The 19,728-nt window shown below is 43.8% G+C and overlaps 1 protein-coding gene across 1 annotated transcript; it reads left to right on the plus strand.

Moving 5' to 3' along the window:
* The first annotated feature begins 17,940 nt into the window (after positions 1-17,940).
* Positions 17,941-18,894, plus strand: LOC129327708 (olfactory receptor 2G3-like). Its single transcript, XM_054976462.1, has one exon. The coding sequence runs from the start codon at positions 17,941-17,943 to the stop codon at positions 18,892-18,894; it is 954 nt and encodes a 317-aa protein (XP_054832437.1).
* The last annotated feature ends 834 nt before the right edge of the window (positions 18,895-19,728 follow it).

Below are 19,728 nucleotides of genomic sequence, written 5' to 3' on the forward strand. Positions count from 1 at the left end.
TTCCTTTGCCAGGGGTGGCATTTCGCATGCAAAATGCCCCCCAAACCTCAGGCGCCCTTCTCCCACCTTTCCTCCCCCCCCCACCAAGGCTCAGCCTGCTCCCACTTGGGGGGGCATTTCATGGCCTCCCCAAGTAGGTGCTCTTTTCTCTACTACAGCTGGGGGAGGTTTGTCTTGCCAAGGGGTGGCATTTTGCATGCAAAATGCCCCCCTACCCTCAGGCGCCCTTCTCCCACCTTTTCCTCCCACCCCCCACCAAGGCTCAGCCTGCTCCCACTTGGGGGGGGGCATTTCATGGCCTCCCCAAGTAGGTGCTCTCAGCCCCCAAAGTCCACCCCTTACAGCCCCACACAAACCCAATTCCCCCCAGCTGCCACACACAGACCCAAATCCCCACATTAGCCCCTCACAGACCCAAATCCACCCCCAGCAGCCCCACACCCATAACCCCAGGAACAGGCTGGCAAAGGCCAGCCCTCTCCCTTTGTTCCCTGTGCTGGGAACTTCTAAACTCTCTTTCCCTGGGCAATTCTGCACAGCCCAGGAGTGCCACAATGGTGTGCACACTTCTGAGTGCCAGCTGGTCCCTGTGAAAGAGCACCTGAACCACAGACACCCTCCCTCAAATTCCCCCACCACCTACAGAGATGGCTGGCCAGCCAGCCCCATTGTTCCCTATGATGGGAACCAACTGCACAACAAAGAATAAAACACGAACAACACAAAATAAAGTTTTTTAAAAATTATTTTCTCCCTTTCAAAGTACAAGTAGGCAAAGCATTATGACACATTACACCAGCAGTCCCCCACACAGAAAAATAAAACAACTTACTTAACATCAGAGAATCACAAAAGCACAATTCCTGTCAAAAACACTTTATCTCTTGAACAGCTTTAGGTTACACAGTAGGGGGGGCACAACAGGGCATGATAGCAGTGTACTACACAAAATAATACAACCCACTTCACCGTTTTTGACAGCAATTGTGTTTGGGTGATTCTCTGATGTGAAGTGAGTTGTGTTATTTTTGTGAGGTGGAATGCTGGAATGCCCTTTGGTGTGCCCCCCTGCTGTGTAGCCTAAAGCTGTTCAAGAAATAAAGTGTTTTTGACAGGAATTGTGCTTTTGTGATTCTCTAATGTTAAGTGAGTTGTATTACAATGCATGAGCAAACTTTAAAAAAAAATTACAAAGTCCACAAAGCCCACAACAAAACCAGAGTTTTGAAGCGAGTGTGAAACAAAATGCAGGACACCAATTCGAAACTTCTTGGACACTGTGAAACGCACGGGTGCCAAGCTGAATCTGTTGCGATTGTGGTGACTCCTTGGAAATGGCGCGTTAACCTATGAGTATGAAAGATACCACGGATACAGACACCTACACATGATTTGGGGTGGGGGGAAGGCAGAGGGAAGTTATATGTCGTGAGAAATTTTAATGTAGAATTTAGGGAGAAATTGGAAGAGTTGACCAGGGCTGTTTATACACGTCTTGGAATAACGCTACACTCATGGTATGAGGACATCTTCATGGTGCGATTTCTGACGTTGTGCCACAAAAATGGAAAGGGCCAGGGTAGTAAAGAGAACAGACCCTGGTCTCTCTGTAGTTCTAACTCTCTGGTTTGTCCCCCTCTGAAACCTGAGGAATGGATTGTATCAGTCTTCTACTCCCAACAACAGTACAATCCTAAACAGGGGCCGAATCCACACTTCCCTACCTTCCGGTTATCTTGTGTATTTATTGCGCTGGATTCTACCCCGCAATGTCGCAGACTGTGTTCACATTCCCTTTCTTACTGAGGCAGTGTCCCACTATGCTTCGTTCACATCCCTGGGAGAAAAGCGGGATAAGAGGTAGGTCTAGATACACTGTCGCTGATGACGACATATCTTTTTTTTAATTTAATGAGAGATACACACTATATTTTCCGCTGTATTGCAAATATGTTTTATTCATAGAAAACACCACACTGCATTGCACACTCAGGCCATGCAAGATCAAAGCAGCATTTTCTGTTGGTCAAAGAGCCCCAGGAGAGCACAATGGGTCACTGAAAAAGACTGCGGACATTGGTGGGACACAGGTGTTCGTATGGCCAATTACTACAGACTACTGTGTTATTGATGGTTGTTGTGGATTTTCCGGGCTGTATAGCTGTGGTCTTGGCATTGTAGTTCCTGACGTTTCGCCAGCAGCTGTGGCTGGCATCTTCAGGAGTGTAGCACCAAAAGACAGAGATCTCTCAGTGGCACAGTATGGAAAAGATGTTGGCAGGTCATTTATATCTACTCAGGAGGGGTGGGGGTTGAGCTGAGTCATCCTGTAAGAGTTTCCCAGGGTGTGGAATGCTAATGGAGGGAGGCTTCACTGTATCCTGAGGAGGTTATTTTGCATATGGATCGGTGCTTGATGTGCTAATATGCAGGGCTATTGTTGGGTATAGAGTGTTTTTCAGGACTGCTCTATTCATTCTTAAAGTCTCTTCTTTTCTGTTGAAATTGTGCTTGCGCTTATGAATTTCAATGGCTTCCCTGCGCAGTCTGACAAAGTAGTTGGAAGTGTTGTCAAGTATTTTAGTATCCTGGAATAGGATACTGTGTCCTGTTTGAGTTAGGCTATGTTCAGCCACCACTGATTTTTCAGGATGGCCAAGTCTGCAGTGTCTTTCATGTTCTTTTATTCTTGTCTGGATGCTATGCTTTGTGGTCCCGATGTAAACTTGTCCACAGCTGCAGGGTATATGGTATACTCCTGCAAAGGTGAGGGGGTCTCTACTGTCTTTTGCTGAACGTAGCATCTGTTGTATTTTTCTGGTGGTTCTAAGTACTGTTTGTAAGCCATGCTTTTTCATAAGCTTTCCCATCTGATCAGTGATTCCTTTGATATATGGCAAAAACACTTTTCCTGTGGGAAACTGTTTTTACTTAGTTGTTTGATTTATCCTTGGTTTACTCGCTCTTCTGATCTCATTTCTGGAGTAGCCATTTGCTTGAAGTGCGTGGTTTAGATGGTTAATTTCCTCGTTGAGGTTCACATATCCGTCTTGCACGGTCTACTAATGTTTTTATTATGTCTCTTTTCTCTCAAGGGTGGCGATTGGAGTTTTTGTGTAAGTACCGATCCGTGTGAGTTGGTTTCCTGTAGACCTTGTGACCTAACTGAAAGTTTGCTTGCGGATGATCAAGGTGTCTAGAAATGGAAGTTTACCCTCAGTTTCTTTCTCCATGGTGAATTGTATGTTCAGGTGGATATTGTTGAGGTGATTTAAAAACTCCATCAATTCTTTTTCACCATGGCTCCAGATGATAAAGGTATCATCCATGAACCGGAACCAGACTGTAGGTTTGTGGGGTGCTGATTCTAGAACTGTTTTTTCAAAATGTTCCATTTTCATGGAACATTGTGACCTAACTTTCAGGATACAGTGAAGCCTCCCTCCATTAGCATTCCACACCCTCTTACAGGATGACTCAGCCCAATCCCACCCCTCCTGAGTAGATATAAATGACCTGCCAACATCTTTTCCACACTGTGACACTGAGAGATCTCTGTCTTTATGTGCTACACTTCTGAAGATGCCAGCCACAGCTGCTGGCGAAACGTCAGGAACTACAATGCCAAGGCCACAGCTATACAGCCCAGAAAATCCACAACAACCATCGTTCTCTGGCCATGAAAGCCTTCAAAAATATACTGTGTTATTGCTCAAATATATTTATAGGATAGCGATTTTCTGCTATACTGATAATTTATTTTTTTTTTAAAAAAAAACCTAGAAAGAGTCAGCCTTTGCAGTCACAGTCCGCTTATCGGAAATTGCCTAGGTTGTCCTTCAGCAGTAAAACATTATTCACTGTAATAAAAAAGGCGCCCCCCACAATGCCTCCCTGGGCTTTTTACAATGCCACTTCCCAAACCGCTTGGGAATTGAACCAGGATTGCACAATAGCACTAGGAAAGCACCCTTTAAAAAAAAATAAACTGGACAGGGGTGTGGGCATGCCTTGGACAGAGTTGGGACCATAAGAATTGCTTGGTAAAGAGGGATGGTGTTCCAGAAAGGCAAGAAACAAGGACGTGGGGGTGGTTAAAAGGGGGTGGTCTCTTTGTGAACCGCTTCTATTTGTTCACATCCATGGTGAGAACTGTGCAAGAGAAACATTGGAAAGCATGACAAACTCCTCTGAGACACAGTGCAATAGATGCAAAAGAACATTGGGATTGAGGTGAGAGTATGTGAACAGCCCTCTGAGAAGCACATAAATGGCGGGAAAATAGCAGCAAACTTGAGCCGTGTGGATTCGGCCAGGGTTAATGGGCTTAGAAGTGTGGTCCTGTGCTTAGGTTTGCGCTGAAAAGGTTTTTAAAAGAAGCACCCACACAAAAAGCTCCCCTCCAACTTGACATCTTCCAGTGGGCACTCATACTCAAGACTTAAGTCTGCAAGCCATGGGCTAAAATCCAAGGTCAGGAAAGATCCATTTGTTTCTTGTCCTTCAGGCTACATGATTGGCTCCTGCCTCAGCCACTCAAAGGACAAATGCAAGATTTTTTTAAAAAAGTTTTTGATTTACCTCACTGTTTCTTCTTAGTGATTCTCCCTTCCCTCATCAACTAGGTTTCCTGTGAAACTTCCCCTATCCCCAGCTGCTTTTACACATAAATAAAAGAATACTTTTTAAATCACATATTTTGAGATTGGCCTATATCCTTCCAACCCATCCAGCAAAGTTTGAAGCTTCCTTCTAGCCTAGGGTGCCTTCTTCCAGCACAGGAGCTCTTCCCTCAAAGGAAATGCTACTTAAGTTGGAGGAAGAATCTTTAGGCTGGAAGAACTTTCTGTAGCATAAGTTGGTGTCTTACACGAGGAACATCTTTAGTTTTTGAGAGGACACTTTCCTAACAAAAACTATGCCATACTGAACATCGGAAAGGTGTAATAATCATTAGGAGTGCTACCAGTTATCAATAAAAACTTAGCACCTTCTGTGATTTGCTACATTGTTTACATTTGAAAATCTTGCAACCCTCCTTTTTTCCATGAAAGACTTAAATGCCCCCCCCCACTCTTTCTCCGATGAAAATCATTCTTGCAAATCAGCGTAGTTTGGCTCTGACGTTGTAAAGGAGAAAGAGCCATCGGGACTCATTATGGGCCTGGCAGGGTAACACGTGGTTGGCACTTAATAACATCATCTCAGTTCTGGTTCCTTGGGACTTCGTTGTAGTTCTCCAGACAATTTCCTTGCAATGTTCAGAAGCTGCTGGACAGCAACAGCAACCCTTTATCCAAGATATTCTTCATAAAAACTGCCTTTTGGGTTCCCCCACCCACCACAAAGCCATCCAGAGCTGAGTGAGGAGGCTGAACTGTCTAGCAATCTCCACAGAATCTCTTGCAGGAGACAGTCTGTGATGTGAGTCTGAGTTATAATGGTGAATACGCTGGGCTGGAACGACAACCAAAAGAGGAATTGCAGAGAAAACCAGCTGAGACCTGCTTCCATTCTCTTCTTCTTCAAGGTGTCAGTTTCCCAAGTTTTGCCTCTTCTCCCCATTTCCCACCCCCAACGCTCCCACTTGCTTGCTATCCCCTTTCCAGCATTTTGCCAACCATTGAGGTCAATTAGATCTCTCTGTATTGTCTTCCTTTCCTTGTAGAATATCAACATGCAAAGCCTAGAGTTTTATTTTGCTTTTCTTGTGAAACTTCTATCTTGTGCATGCTCAAACTAGCTCTGAGAAAAACTACCTAGAGCTCTGCTGCATGTCAGGTTCACTCCTGTTTCTTTAATATAATCTTTATTTCTTCACTTGTGTACTCCGCTCAGTCTTCCCGTTTCCAATAACCTCTTTCTCTCCCAGTATGTAACTTTCCACATCAGCTTGCTTCTTTAGAGTGGGCATTTCCTTCTTGTACCTTCCTCTTTTTATTTTTCTAGAGTGCGTCTCCCCTTGCTATCTCATTTCCTTCCAGCCACAATTTCACCCAAATCTTCACTCCCCAGATCTTTCCTCATCATAGATTGTGTACAAGCAGCAGAATAAGCAGTGAATCTATGGATCTCTCTCTGCCTCTCCCTGGCATAGATACCTCAAAGATGCCCTTCCCCTGTGCATAAGAAAAGACCTGGCAGAAGCTGCCTTGTCCTAAGGAAGCCAGAGGTAAGGTTGGGGAATGAAGTGACCTGAGAAAAGCAAGGGGCTGTAAAACTTTAGAATAAATGCAGGTTGAAGACAGCAGCAATCTAGAATTTAAGAGGCATCTTTTAGACTATGTGAAGTAGCATTTGACTTGCTCCAGAAGTGCTTTCCCCCCTGAAATTTCCAGTTTTACTTTATAGATTAATAACGTTTATTCCACCATGAGGTGTAGTGAGTCAGAGCTCAATTCTGCAGATATGTAGGAGCTTTTATAATTTTGGAATGTGTGTTTGGAATCCTGGAACAGAGAAGCAGCCTGTTGGGGAAGGGTTATTCATCCCCCTTCCATTGCTCTCCCACTCCCATCTAAAGTTGTTTTTCCTTTAAAAAAGAAACAAATAAAACCTCTCATCCATGAACTTCCAGCCTTTGGAGTGCTTTTGCCCATGTTTCTGAACAACGTACAGTTAGGCACTCAATCATCTTTCTTTCTAAATTAAAAACAGTCCAACATTTTTAGACTTCTATTGAAGATGCTCCGACCCTCAGAACCTTCTAGTTCTAGGTTTTTTCTTCTATTATTTTCCCAGATCTAGCTCTGTCTGGCATCCAGAATGTTTCACACTATTCAAAATATGAGTGATGAGGCATTTATCCAATGGCATAAGATACTTACCTCATTATTTTCAGTTCCCTCCAGCTTAGTCTTAATATTAAATTTCCCTTTTTTCTAATATTCCCCTCCCCTAATGCTTTTCATCAGTAGTCATTGGCAGTTGTATCTTCAGTATTTGTGTAGTAACGACACGAGACAGGGTCTGGATGCAAAGTCTGTCCCTCCAAAGATGGAGGCGAGAGTTTTATTAGCTTGTATTCAGGAAGTCCCGGATGCCCAAATATGGTTATAGCAACAGTTACAAGTTACACATTCCATTCTCAGCCAACTAAGCAAAATATGCTGTGATCAGACTTTTGTCTTATCTAGGAAGCATAACGGAAAGAAAGGTACATCATGAGCTTCTGAGCATAGAAGAATATTACTTAGAGTGTATGGGAATATTGTGCTCTGTGAAGGGTGAGAGAACTAGATAAAACATAACTACTCCCTGATTCCTGTTGTGGTGTGCCAACTGACCACGAGATCAGGAATGTAGAAATGTAAAGAGCAATTAATGGAGGCTGTGTGGCATGCCTACTCCGGCCTACATTTCACTCTGTTTTATTTATTTAATTAAAGTGGGCAACAAAGGGCCGTTCTCTGCATCATTCCAAGAGCAGTCATTTTCCTCATCCTCATCCGAGGATGTAAACCAAAAGGCTGGGTTATTAGACACTGAAGTGGTAACTGAATATGCAGCAGGATGTGGTTTTGGAATTACTAAAGCAATAAGTACATTGAATACATTGAATATAACAACAGCTTACAATAAGCGCTATTATGAGCATATGCACCATATTGTACAATGGTATTTAAGAGCTTTCCACCTGGAGGGTAAAACATCTTTTTTTAGGGAAGTTTGTAAGTGAGATAGTTGTTGCAGTCGCTTGCTTATAGTTTTAGAATTATCAGACAAATTAAAACACATTTTTTACAGATTCACAGTTAATACCAGCTCTGTTGTCTAAAACAGCATTGCAAAGTTCTTGTTGCTTAGAATTTAGTGCTGCTAAAGCTACAGAAGTGGCATTAATAGTTTTAGCTAAGTTGCAAGCCAAGTGTCTTAAATTGTTAGCATTAAGTAAAGCAAGAGCTGGAACCTCTATAAGAGAAACCCCTAAAGCAACAGCTTCAGCTTTATTAACGAGAAAGGTTTCTTCAGAGCTTGTAGCATCAAGAGTAACAGTGATATTCACAAGAAGCAGTAAGCATGGCTTTGGAAGGTAAAGCAATAGCTAAACGACTTAAACAGCAAAGAGAATCAGACAAATTAGCAGGTATGTAATTAAATGTTCTTGAACCACAGGTAAAGAACCAACCTTGGGGTAATTGGGTATATGCATATGCAAAAGAAACATTTTCTGTTTGTGAACAATTAAGAACATTTGGTCCTACAGAAAGACAGTGAGGTTTGGATTTGTGCTTGGTGCAGTTCACTATTTGAGCACAGACAGTTTGATTTTGTGATGAATTGGAAGCTACATAAGGAGTGTAAAGAGACATTGCAAACAATGGAAGTCGGGGCACAGTTGGACCCCAATCATATATTTGAGTATATTTCATGTTACTACGTTTCAAAAACATGTTTAAAGATGTATCATTCAAAAGCAAGGCAATAAGTTCATGTCATTTTTTGCTGCAGGCAAAAGTTGGAACTGTTCACTTGTGCAGCAAGCCGTTTCCACAAATTGTACTGAAGATAGTCCTGCAGAGGCTGGGTGTCAGCTTGTACAGTTGTTGGCAGAAAACAAAGAAGCACACACGGAATGAGTGTAGAATTGGCAGTAATAACCGCAAAGGTGGCAGCACGATTGTCCAAAGCAGCACGTCTGAGTTCTATGAGTTCAGCATTCAGGGCAGCAATTACAATAGAAGTTGCATTCATTATCTTAGTCAGGCTACAAGCTATTTTTGCTAAGAGTTCAATGATTCACAATGGTGAGCACTGGAACACCAACATAGGCTGCAAGAGCCAAGGCCTCTCATCACTTAGGAGATTCACTGTAGAGTCACATCTGGAATCTAGCATAGCACTTTTCAACAGAGGAGCAATTAATCAGCAGACTCCTCAAGGCAAAAGGTGATCTCGAATCGGTTGCCACTTGGATGCCATGAACTGGCTGGATACACCTGGTAGGGACCCACAAAGGACCTGTGGATGATAAAACAGAAACATACCCTTTTCCCCACATTAACAGGGGACTGGCCCCTGCCAGGTTTTATCTGACAGGCTCCGATAGTGCACCTGCAGAGTAGGTAACTGTGGTTTCTGCCAGAAATGTCTATCAAAGGCAGAAGTATTTGGGGAGGCAGCAGCTTATGGCTGCGAAAAATTAAGCTGATTGTACGTGAATAAACATTTGTGAATTTGCTGTATTCATTCCCAGCGTTGGTACCCTCCTCCCCCCTTGTTTTATTTGTTTAGAGAGGAGGGTTTTAATAGAATGATTGGTATGTTTTACAATCACCTGACCTGTAGAATTGTAAGGGATTTTTTGAGTAAGAACAATGTCTGAGCCACTTGGAAACAGTGGCTGGCAAGCTGAGAGTCAAGCAGCACCCACCTCAGCACCCACCTCACCCACCTCATGTTCACTAACTTAGCTTTGTTTGTGGAAGTGTGGGGGAGAGGGGGGGTGAGAAGAAAGCAGGCTAGCTGTGTGCTGCCTGAATATGTTGAAGTGGTGATGAGAGAAATATTATCTGTGAATAAGAGTCAGAGAGGATAGCTGTGTGTAAAACCTTATAAGAGATTTGTGTGAATGAGTTTGGATGAAGTAACTTTAAGAACTAAGAACTACTTTTATGAAACCAATATGCTTCTTGAAAAATAAACATTTAATTTTGTTGTGTTATATTAGAGTAGCTGTCAGTGTTATATCCCAGGAGATGGGAAAAAACATAAGAAGCAGTTTCTCCCCTCTGAGGAGTGGTCTAATAGAGAATTCTAAGTCTACTTCATGAAGAATAGAGACTCCCCTTTCCATGGTGGGAATCCTCACTAGAAACTTAAGTAGTTACATGCAACAAACAGTTGAACTTTTATTTCTTTTGACTGAAAGTAAACACTTGCTAATTCTTAAAACTAGGCAGGGTTAGCTCTAGTTAGTATTTGGTTGGAAGAATGCATGCATAACCCTTGTGCTTCAAAGCAGTAACCTTTTGAGACTTTAACAGAGAAGGAGGAGCTGCTTTAGAGATTTAAGATTTTAAGGAGAACTTACAGACCCATGCTGTAATTCACTTGGAGTTTCAGTGAGAAAGACAGACTAGAAATAATGTGAATAATTAAGGAACAGACAACCAATCAAACCAAAGAAGTTTTTGAGACAGATGACTTAGATCTTTCAGAAAATTTTTAGGCTTTGTGTACTTTGATACCAGGATTTCTGTTGATCCTACAAGGCAGAAGATTTTAAGACAGAATGTCATTTATAACAGTGAAAGGAGTGTAGAAACAGAGCTATAAGATTAGAATTAATAGGAGTGCTAAATAAGCACCAGGAAGACAGCTGATTAGTTTATAAACATAATGTGAGTTAGAGATGAGCTGTAATTTAGTGACCTTCGTTCTGAAAAACATAACTTTTTTGAAGCAGCTACTGTTAGAAAAAAACTGTGCCTGATGCGGCTGAGGAGACTAAAGGAAAACAGGCACTGATTATAGAAGAGAGAAGCTATCTTTAAGTAACTGAAAAAGGACATCTCCCACAAAGTTTGCAAGAACAGTCTGAAACTTGCAGAGTATTACGCAGGAGGTGATTGAAATAATTTTTTTAGGAAAAAGCAGAGTTATGAATAGCAAAACATAACTAGAGTGCTTAATAGCACACTCTCGTGCCATAGCACAGAGATCAGTCGTGGCATGAACGTTTTTGTGAGCCATGAGAGAGAGATACAATCATTATACAAGAAAGACATTTCCATAGTATTTCCAGAACTTCATTGGGAGTGTGGGGAGTGGGAAGGATGAAAAGGCAAAAGCCATCAAGCCCTGCAGGGATTCTGTTAGCACATTGCTGAGCTAAAATCTCATTTACTTGTTGTAAAGCTGCCTGGGTTGGCAGGGGAGCGGTGATAAGATTGCTGGGATGTTTCGTGGTAGTAAGCGAGGAAAACAATGGACTTAACAGAGTGGTAGATAAAGAAAAATAAGGTTGCACCCAATTAAGGTTGCCTAGGAGCTGCTGCAAAGCAACAAGGGTGAGCGGAGTTTCAGGAGCCACAATGAGGCCATAAGATTGGAGAGACTCTTGAGAAATTGCTAAAACTCCTGTAGGAGTCTGAGTGGTAGGAAAAATGCACAAGGAAAATCCTGAATTCATGGAAGGAATCTGATTGACACACTGCTGAGCCAGAATGCCATTAACTGATTGTAAGACTTGAATAACATCACTTGGATGTTTTTTGCAGTGGTCAGTGAAGAGAACAGGAGGCTTAAGAGACTGGTAGGACGAGCAAAAGAGGGATTGACCCAATTTAGAGGACCCAGAAGCCGTTGTAAAGCTACAAGTGTGGGGGGGTTTCCATTTCCAGTTGGGCTGGTAGGTCTTGGTTTTACACCTCCACCCCCAGGATCCTGACATTTTTCCTGAGAGAGAGCGGCAGCAAGCAAAAAGTCTTGATGAGAGGAATTTTCTATCTCTTGGCAAGCTCTAACCATGTCTGCCAACTCCGGGGTTTGTCCCAGACCTGCAATAACCCTTCGGTACTCAGAAGTAGCATTCTCTTTAGCCAAGTTAAGGAGCAACTTTTCTTGAGAGTCAGTGTTATTAACTTGAATCTTGATAAAATCTGGATAGGGCTCTGTGGTTTTTCTCAACTCAGTAAGAACAGTATAAGAGAGAGGATGATATTCCACAGTCTGATGACTTTGATCATTAACCTGATTTGTTAAAGGAACTGGGCAGATAGCAAGCATCTCAGTTAATTCTGCCACATCCTCAGATTTAGCCATTTCAGTTAATTCTGCAGCATCCACATTCCCAGTGAAATGCACTGAGTTCACTGACAGCATTTCCGTCGATTCTGGAATGCTTTCAGTGGGAGCCTCGGCTAGAGCAGCCTGGAGGCAATCTTGTTCCAGTACCTCCCTCACAAGACCCGCTGAGACTCCTCCAGTGGAAGGTGGAGGATTGAAATCTTGACTGAGGGGTACAGAAGGTTGTGGAGAAGAGGGAAAGCTGAGCGGTGCTGGAGGAAGCAACTGCACCTCAGCATACTCTGGTGAACATTCCTTAGATAATTGAGCTGAAGGAGCAACTAGCTTACATTCCGAAGCCTTTGGAGAAAAGGAATTTAACAGGGTGTTTGTTGGCTGAATCTGAGGTGGTTTCTCCGAGGATTCCCTGATTGGCGTTTCAGGTTTAGGAACCTCGGCAGCAGCTGCTGAAGGAGCAGATGCCGAAGGAGGCAGGATATGGCAAGGAGGATATTGAGGAGGAAAAGTAAGAAGAGATCTTGGAGGCTTAGATAAAAGCAGACGAAAGCGCTCCACTGCATGATGACATTGGTGCCAAGTGTGCAGCAATTGAACAGGTGCCCTAGGTTCTGAATATAAAAATTTGCCCACCTTTTTCCAAGTTTTGAGCTTCAAAGATCCAGCCTCCGGATAAGCCGGACAATGAATGGCTAGGTGGCGCAAGAGACTTGCAATCTCTGCAAATGTGCTAGATCCTCCAGACTTTTTGACTAAAAAACACAATTTGTTCACATGCCTTTGCTGAGGCAGTGTAAAGAACTTCCCATTGCTTACCAGTTGATAAGGGGCCACGGAAGCGACGGAGTGCACTCGATGAGGGGCCTATTCCAGGCACTGGTAGATGGGGGAGGGTCCCTGGCTGTTCGGGCGCCAGATGTTGTAACGACACAAGACAGGGTCTGGATGCAAAGTCTGTCCCTCCAAAGATGGAGGCGAGAGTCTTATTAGCTTGCATTCAGGAAGTCCCAGATGCCCAAATATGGTTATAGCAACAGTTACAAGTTACACATTCCATTCTCAGCCAACTAAGCAAAATATGCTGTGATCAGACTTTTGTCTTATCTAGGAAGCATAATGGAAAGAAAGGTACATCATGAGCTTCTGAGCACAGAAGAATATTACTTAGAGTGTATGGGAATATTGTGCTCTGTGAAGGGTGAGAGAACTAGATAAAACATAACCACTCCCTGATTCCTGTTGTGGTGTGCCAACTGACCAGGAGATCAGGAATGTAGAAATGTAAAGAGCAATTAATGGAGGCTGTATGGCATGCCTACTCCGGCCTACAATTTGTACAGTATTTTCTTCTCAAAAGTGACCACCACAGCAGCTTATCACATCATTCTCCCATCCTCCATCTTATCTACACAGGAACAACTCCATAAAACAGGTTAGGCTGAGAGTGACTGGTCCTTGGTCCCTCAGCAAGCTTCCACAGCAGAGCAGGAATTGAATCTGGCTGTGGTTGAGACTTGAGAGCCACCACACTGGCTCTCAGCAGCATACCATCTTCAGATGGTGAGCTAGCTGCCACCCTTCCTGTGCAGGAAAGATCTTGCCACTATAGTATATGCCTTGGTAACATCTAGATTAGATTATTGCAATGCACTCTATGAGGGGCTGCCCTTGAAGAGTGTCCAGAAGCTACAGTTGGAGCCAGGCGGTTGCAGCCAGAATATTGACAGGAGTGGGTGTTAGGGACAATGTCACTCCAGTCGTGATTCATTTGTGTTGGCATCCAATTTGTTTCTGGGCCCAATTCAAGGTATAGGGGCAGAATAATTTAAGGATCACCTTCTCCCATATGAATCTACCCATTCACTCTGGTCACCTTCAGAGGCCCTGCTTTGCATTCCCCCACCATCTGAGGGTAGATCTGTGGTCACCCAAGAAAGGGCCTTTTCCATCTTGGTGCCAAAACTTTGGGACTCTATCCCTAGGGAGATACAGCTGTCCTCCTATTTGGATTCCTGTAAGTGCTCTTGTCTAATAATCCATGTAGTTATAAGGGATGGGATGATTTTCTGTTGACTGAGCTGATGTTAAGAATGCTGGATAATTATGTTGTAATAATAAATGCTTAGAATGGAAGAAAAAACTCTGTAATTGTATTACTTGTGTACAAGACCCGGTAACAAACCTATAACGTTATCTGTGGTGTACCTCTTGCCAGGAGTTAATTATTTGCTGTAGGAAAGCTAACTAGATGCTCAGGGCTTCTTAAGTGCACATCTATATCGGAATCAGGGCTGAACAGAGTCACCCAGAACACTTCTTAATTGTCTGGTGCTCTTTGCTGTGGTAATACCATATTATTGAAACTCTCTTCCTAGAGAGTTCTGCCCCATACCATTTGTGTTCCAAATTCTGGAGCATGGAGTGAATCAGCAGATACTGAACTGACAAGGATGTGTACTAATGGGCAATTATGGTCCTCTCAGAAAATTGCTCGAAAAGACTTGATTTTCCCAAGTGTTTCTGGCTCATGCACTGGCTTGAGTGCAGGGAAGAGAGCTTTTGTTTGAGTGGCTGTTGTCTGCTTGCTATCCTGCTCTCTCTTGGGTTGCTTGTACTAGATATAGGCACAAAGGATTTGCTTGCATTTGTTGGGAAAAAGGCAGGCAATGTGGCACATTTGTAAATAGCAATACTCTTGCTGGATAAACAAGCGGCATGGGTTCTCTTTCACCAGCTTTGGATAGTTAGCCAGCTGCCACCCTTCCTAGGCAGGAAAGATCTTACCGCTGTAGTACATGTCCTGGTAACATCTAGATTAGAATACTCCAATGTGCTGTGCAATGGGCTGCCCTTGAAAATTGTCCAGAAGCTACAGTCAGTACAAATTGCTACTGTCAGAATACAGAGTGGGTCATAGGGACTATAGCATTGCAGTCTGAATCCATCTGCACTGGCTCCCAGTTTGTTTCTGGGCCCAAATCAAAGTACAAGTATTGACCTTTAAAGCTGTATACAGTTTGGGGCCAGTATAACTGGCCAGTACCAAATTCTCCCATATGAATCTACTCATTCACTCTGGTCCTTTTCAGAGATCCTGCTTTGCATGTCCCCACCACCTAATGCTGGATGGGTGGCAAACTGAAAAAGGGCCTTCTCAGAGATGGCACCAAAAGTTTGGAACTCCATCCCCAGGGATTGTCATCTGACTCTCTATTGCTATCTTCCACCAGAAGGTGAAGATGTTTGTGTTTTGTTAGGCATACTCACAGTAACTAGGGTTGCCAAGCTCCAGGTAGTAGATAGAGATCTTCCAGAATTACAACTCATCTCCTGGTTACAGAGATCAGTTTCTCTAGAGATAATGGCTGCTTGGGAGGGTGGACTTTATGGCATTATACTCTGCTGAGGTCCCTCTGCTCCCCAAACCCATTAATCCTCCAACAATTTCTCAAACCAGTGTAAGTCTTGACTGAATGTATGCTGAGACCCTCTATGTGAGACCCTGTAAGAGAAAATACAGACTACAGAGTTGATAATGCTTGTGTATCCTGTTGGAATATATGCTGCCAGGTCTGACATTCAGTCATTATGGGGTTAGTGTGTTTACTCACTGTGATATTGTTTATATTGACCTGGAAGAGAACCTGGCGCAGAGCCAATAGCCTGGAAGCCTGGGAAACTGAGATGTGTTTGTAAACTGTTATTGGCCAATAGGTCAGGTGATTTTCTTTCAGGGTCAAGAAGTCAGAGGAAGAATCCCCATTGCTATTATCTCTTTGTTTGTGCTCGTGGTCAGTAAAGATGTAGCTCATAGGTTTTATTGTTTTGTAGCAATCCTTGACGTTTTGACTCTCTATTGATTCAAGATCCATTGCACCTCTAATTTTAAACTATTTTTAACCCTTTTCCCTCCAACATATCCATGACATCCTTGAGAAAGACAACCTGAAACAGAATTGGAGCTAGCAGCCTGTTGGACATTTTGGACGGTTAAGAACACTGGTTTTAGAGATCCTCTCATTGCAGATCAGTGGGACAGCACAGCCAGTGACGGAAATACCAGTGAGGAATCTATAAAGACAAGCATAAATACAAGGAACGTAAGGATATTACCACTTACCTGTTACTGGACTTACCTCTGAATCTGGAGCAATATAATATATCAATAGTTGAACAGGTTTCTTGCCACTTGCTTCTCAGCACCTTGAAGCATTTTGATGTTGAGGGGACAAGAGTTTGAATGGTCCTTAGAAATAATGAATTGGGACTTGAATAATCAAAGGATGTGAACATTTTTACCAATATTTATTACAAATATTTATTGGATATATTGTGATATTGTTGTATATGTATTCACTTATGAGCACTGTCCACATTCATTATTAAATGAACCTTCATTATTAAATGAACCGTGAAAGGAGACCACGCCGCCTTGCCGACGTGGGGATTAGGGGGACAGTCTTACAGTGGCTGGTCTCCTTTCTCCGGGGTCGGGGACAGAGGGTGGCAATCGGGGGAGATCTATCGCCCCGTCACCCTTTGGTTTGGAGATTTGGGCTGGGCTGTCATCAATACGCGGATGACACCCAGCTTTTTCTGTTGATGGACGGCCGGCCAGACATGGCCCCAAACAATCTGGCCAGAGCTTTGGAGGCTGTGATGGCATGGTTGAAACAGAGCAGTCTGAAATTGAACCCAGTGAAGACGGAGATCCTGCAGCTGGGATGGGGGCTGCCAGATGTTGGGATCCAGCTCCCTGCCCTGGATGGGACACCACTGGCAACTTTGCCAGTGGTGAAGAGTCTGGGCATGCTCCTGGATGCCTCCCTATCGATGGAGGCCCAGGTCACGGCAGTTGCCAAGTCTGCATCTTTCCATCTTCGTCAGGTCAGGCAACTTGCCCCCTACCTGACGCCCCAGGACCTGGCTACAGTGATCCATGCAATGGTCACCTCCAGGCTAGATTACTGTAACTCACTCTACACTGGGTTACCCCTGGACCTGATCTGGAAACTACAACTGGTCCAGAATGCGGTGGGGCGGTTCCTGACTGGTATATCTTACCAGTCACATGTCACACCTGTCCTGCGCCAGCTGCATTGGCTTCCAGTTGAATTCCGAATTAGGTTCAAGGTGTTGGTTCTTACCTTTAAAGCCCTGAGAGGGTTGGGACCGGCATATCTTCAGGACCGACTCTCCCTGTACGTTCCCCGGAGACCGCTTCGATCAGCGAATAAATGTTTACTTGTGGTCCCTGGCCCTAAGGAAGCCCGCCTCGCTTCAACCAGGGCCAGGGCCTTTTCAGTTCTGGCCCCAGCCTGGTGGAACACTCTATCAATGGACACCCAGGCCCAGCGGAACATTTTATCGTTCCGCCAGGCCTGTAAGACAGAGCTGTTCCGCCAGGCGTTTGGTGGTTGAAGGGGGCAGTGCCATGTTGGCCTCCCACCTTTGGGGTGGGGGAGAGTTCTCCCCACCACTGCACTTTGTTAATTTGTTTCATTGTTTGTATATTGATTTTAGTATTGTAGTTTTCTTGTTTTTATCGATTTTAAACTGTTCACCGCCCAGAGCCCCTGGGGATGGGCGGTATATAAATTGAAATATAAATAAATTTTAAAAAATAAAGTAATAGTACATAATTGTTTCTTATAGGGGGGTGGTATTCCTATTTCCACCTGCCATGCAGTAGTTGGTCTGTGAATCAGCACTCTGCTTCTTTGAATCCCACTACTGCCATGAGCTCAGTAAGTGGCTTTGGGTAAGCGGCTCCTCTTAGCCTCACCTCCCCAGCTGTGTTGTGGGGATAATAACAACACTGACTTTGTTCACCATTCAGAGTAGGGCACTAATCTGTCAAGAAGACAGATAAGCACAGTTGATGTTCTTGATTTTTTCATCATAAATTATTATTGACTTTTTGTGCTCTAAAACATTTCCTTTTCCCAATAGGAAACAGGATCTGAGCCCTTTGAGCATCCCCAATCAGTATCAATAGGCTGTGTACAAGGTAGAGTGTGGATCTGGATACTGGAGGCCTAGACTCAAATCACAATTCACAACTGAGAGTTACTGGGTGATTTTGGACAATTGACAGTCTCTCATCCCCCCAAATTTTCTTCAGTATCAGTTACTCACACAACCTTCCCGTTCCTATTAATTCCCTGCTATTTTCCCTGACTTTTATAGATGATGAAGAGTGATGCATCATGGGAACACTTTAACCAAAGCTACCCAGGAGAATTCATCTTGTTGGGAGTGGCTGACCGCCCTCGCTTGGAGATGTTGCTCTCTGCAATCGTCCTGCTCTGCTATGTAATGACCCTGCTGGGAAACACAACCATCATTGTGGTGTCCCGGCTGGATCCCCATCTCCATACCCCCATGTATTTCTTCCTCAGCAACCTCTCCTTTCTTGACCTCTGTTACACAAGCAGTCTTGGCCCCCAGATGCTGGCAAATTTCTGGAGAAGAAGAAAGACCATCACGTACGTTGCCTGTGCAGTCCAGCTGTTCATCTCCCTTGGTCTGGGCTCCACAGAGTGTCTTCTGTTGGCAGCCATGGCCTATGACCGCTATGCAGCAATCTGCCAACCTCTGCATTACACCGCCATTATGAGCCATTCCATATGTTTCAAAATGGCTGCTGTCTCCTGGGTGAGCGGCTTCAGCCAGTCAATAGTACAGACAGCAATGACTCTGAAGCTTCCCTCGTGTGGACAGAACAGGGTGGATCATTTTTTCTGTGAAGTACCAGCTTTGCTCAAACTGGCATGTGTTGACACTTCAGTCAATGAAGCTGTTCTGTTTAGTTCCAGTGTGCTTATCCTCCTGCTCCCTCTGAGCCTCATCATACTGTCTTATTGTTATATCACAGCAGCTGTGTTTAGGATCCGCTCAGCCAAAGGTAGGCGCAAGGCTTTCAACACCTGTGCCTCCCACTTGACTGTGGTCTCGCTCTTCTATGGCTCAGCAATTTTTAGTTATCTCCAGCCCCCTTCTAACTACTCCCGTGACCAAGGCAAGATGATGTCCTTGTTCTATACCATGGTTGCTCCGATGCTTAACCCATTAATCTATACACTGAGGAACAAAGAATTCCACAGAGCTCTAAGTAGAGTAATGGGCAGGGAACCAACAGCTTAGCCCAGTGGCTCGAAAATATACTCAAGGGTGAGCCAAAGAAGTCAAAATGTTAGTATATAAATCAGATAGCCCCACTAATAAAAGCACATCACCTTAGTAAAGAATCAGCTAAATGAATCTACCAGGAGTAACTCAACCAGAAGAATTAATTATCAAGGTATTTTCCTGATACCTGAACACCACACTCATGATACCTGAACTCACGATACTTTTCCCTGATACCTGAACACCACACTGCCTTATACAGAATCAGACCGTTGGTCCATGAAGGTCAAAACTGTCTACTCAGACTGGCAGCAGCTCTCCAGTGCCCCAAGTCTTTCCCATCATCTACCACCTGATCCTTTTAGCTAGAGATGGCTGGAATTGAACTTGAGACCTTCTGCATGTTAAACAAATGCTGTAACACTGTGCCACAGCATTTGCCTCTCTAACAAAAGATATACTGGCTACAGGCCTAGCTGTAAGAGATCATCCTTAGAGAAGCATGAGAGAATCCTCGTGGAAACTGAAAGGGAGACCCAAGGCGAGTCTGCCCAACTCAAACAGGAAACTGCTTACAGGAGCTACTTCATCTCAGAACTGGAAGATCTAATTTGAACTAGGAGCCAAAGGGTGTGGATGGAGAGGCATCACAAGTCTGGATAGGATAGGTGGACTGTGTATTACGTGTTTCTGTTTTATTACCTCTGTGATCTTATGAACGATAGGAAAAACAGTGGTTTCTCTTCCCCCTAAAGTCTGTAACACCTATTTTTGCAAGTCAAGATGGGTTATTTCACCCCATTCCTGCTTGCCAAATCAATAGGCATTCCATCTTGTTGCCTGCCAGCA

The sequence above is a fragment of the Eublepharis macularius genome, chromosome 4 (genome assembly GCF_028583425.1).
Source record: "Eublepharis macularius isolate TG4126 chromosome 4, MPM_Emac_v1.0, whole genome shotgun sequence".
NCBI lineage: Eukaryota > Metazoa > Chordata > Lepidosauria > Squamata > Eublepharidae > Eublepharis > Eublepharis macularius.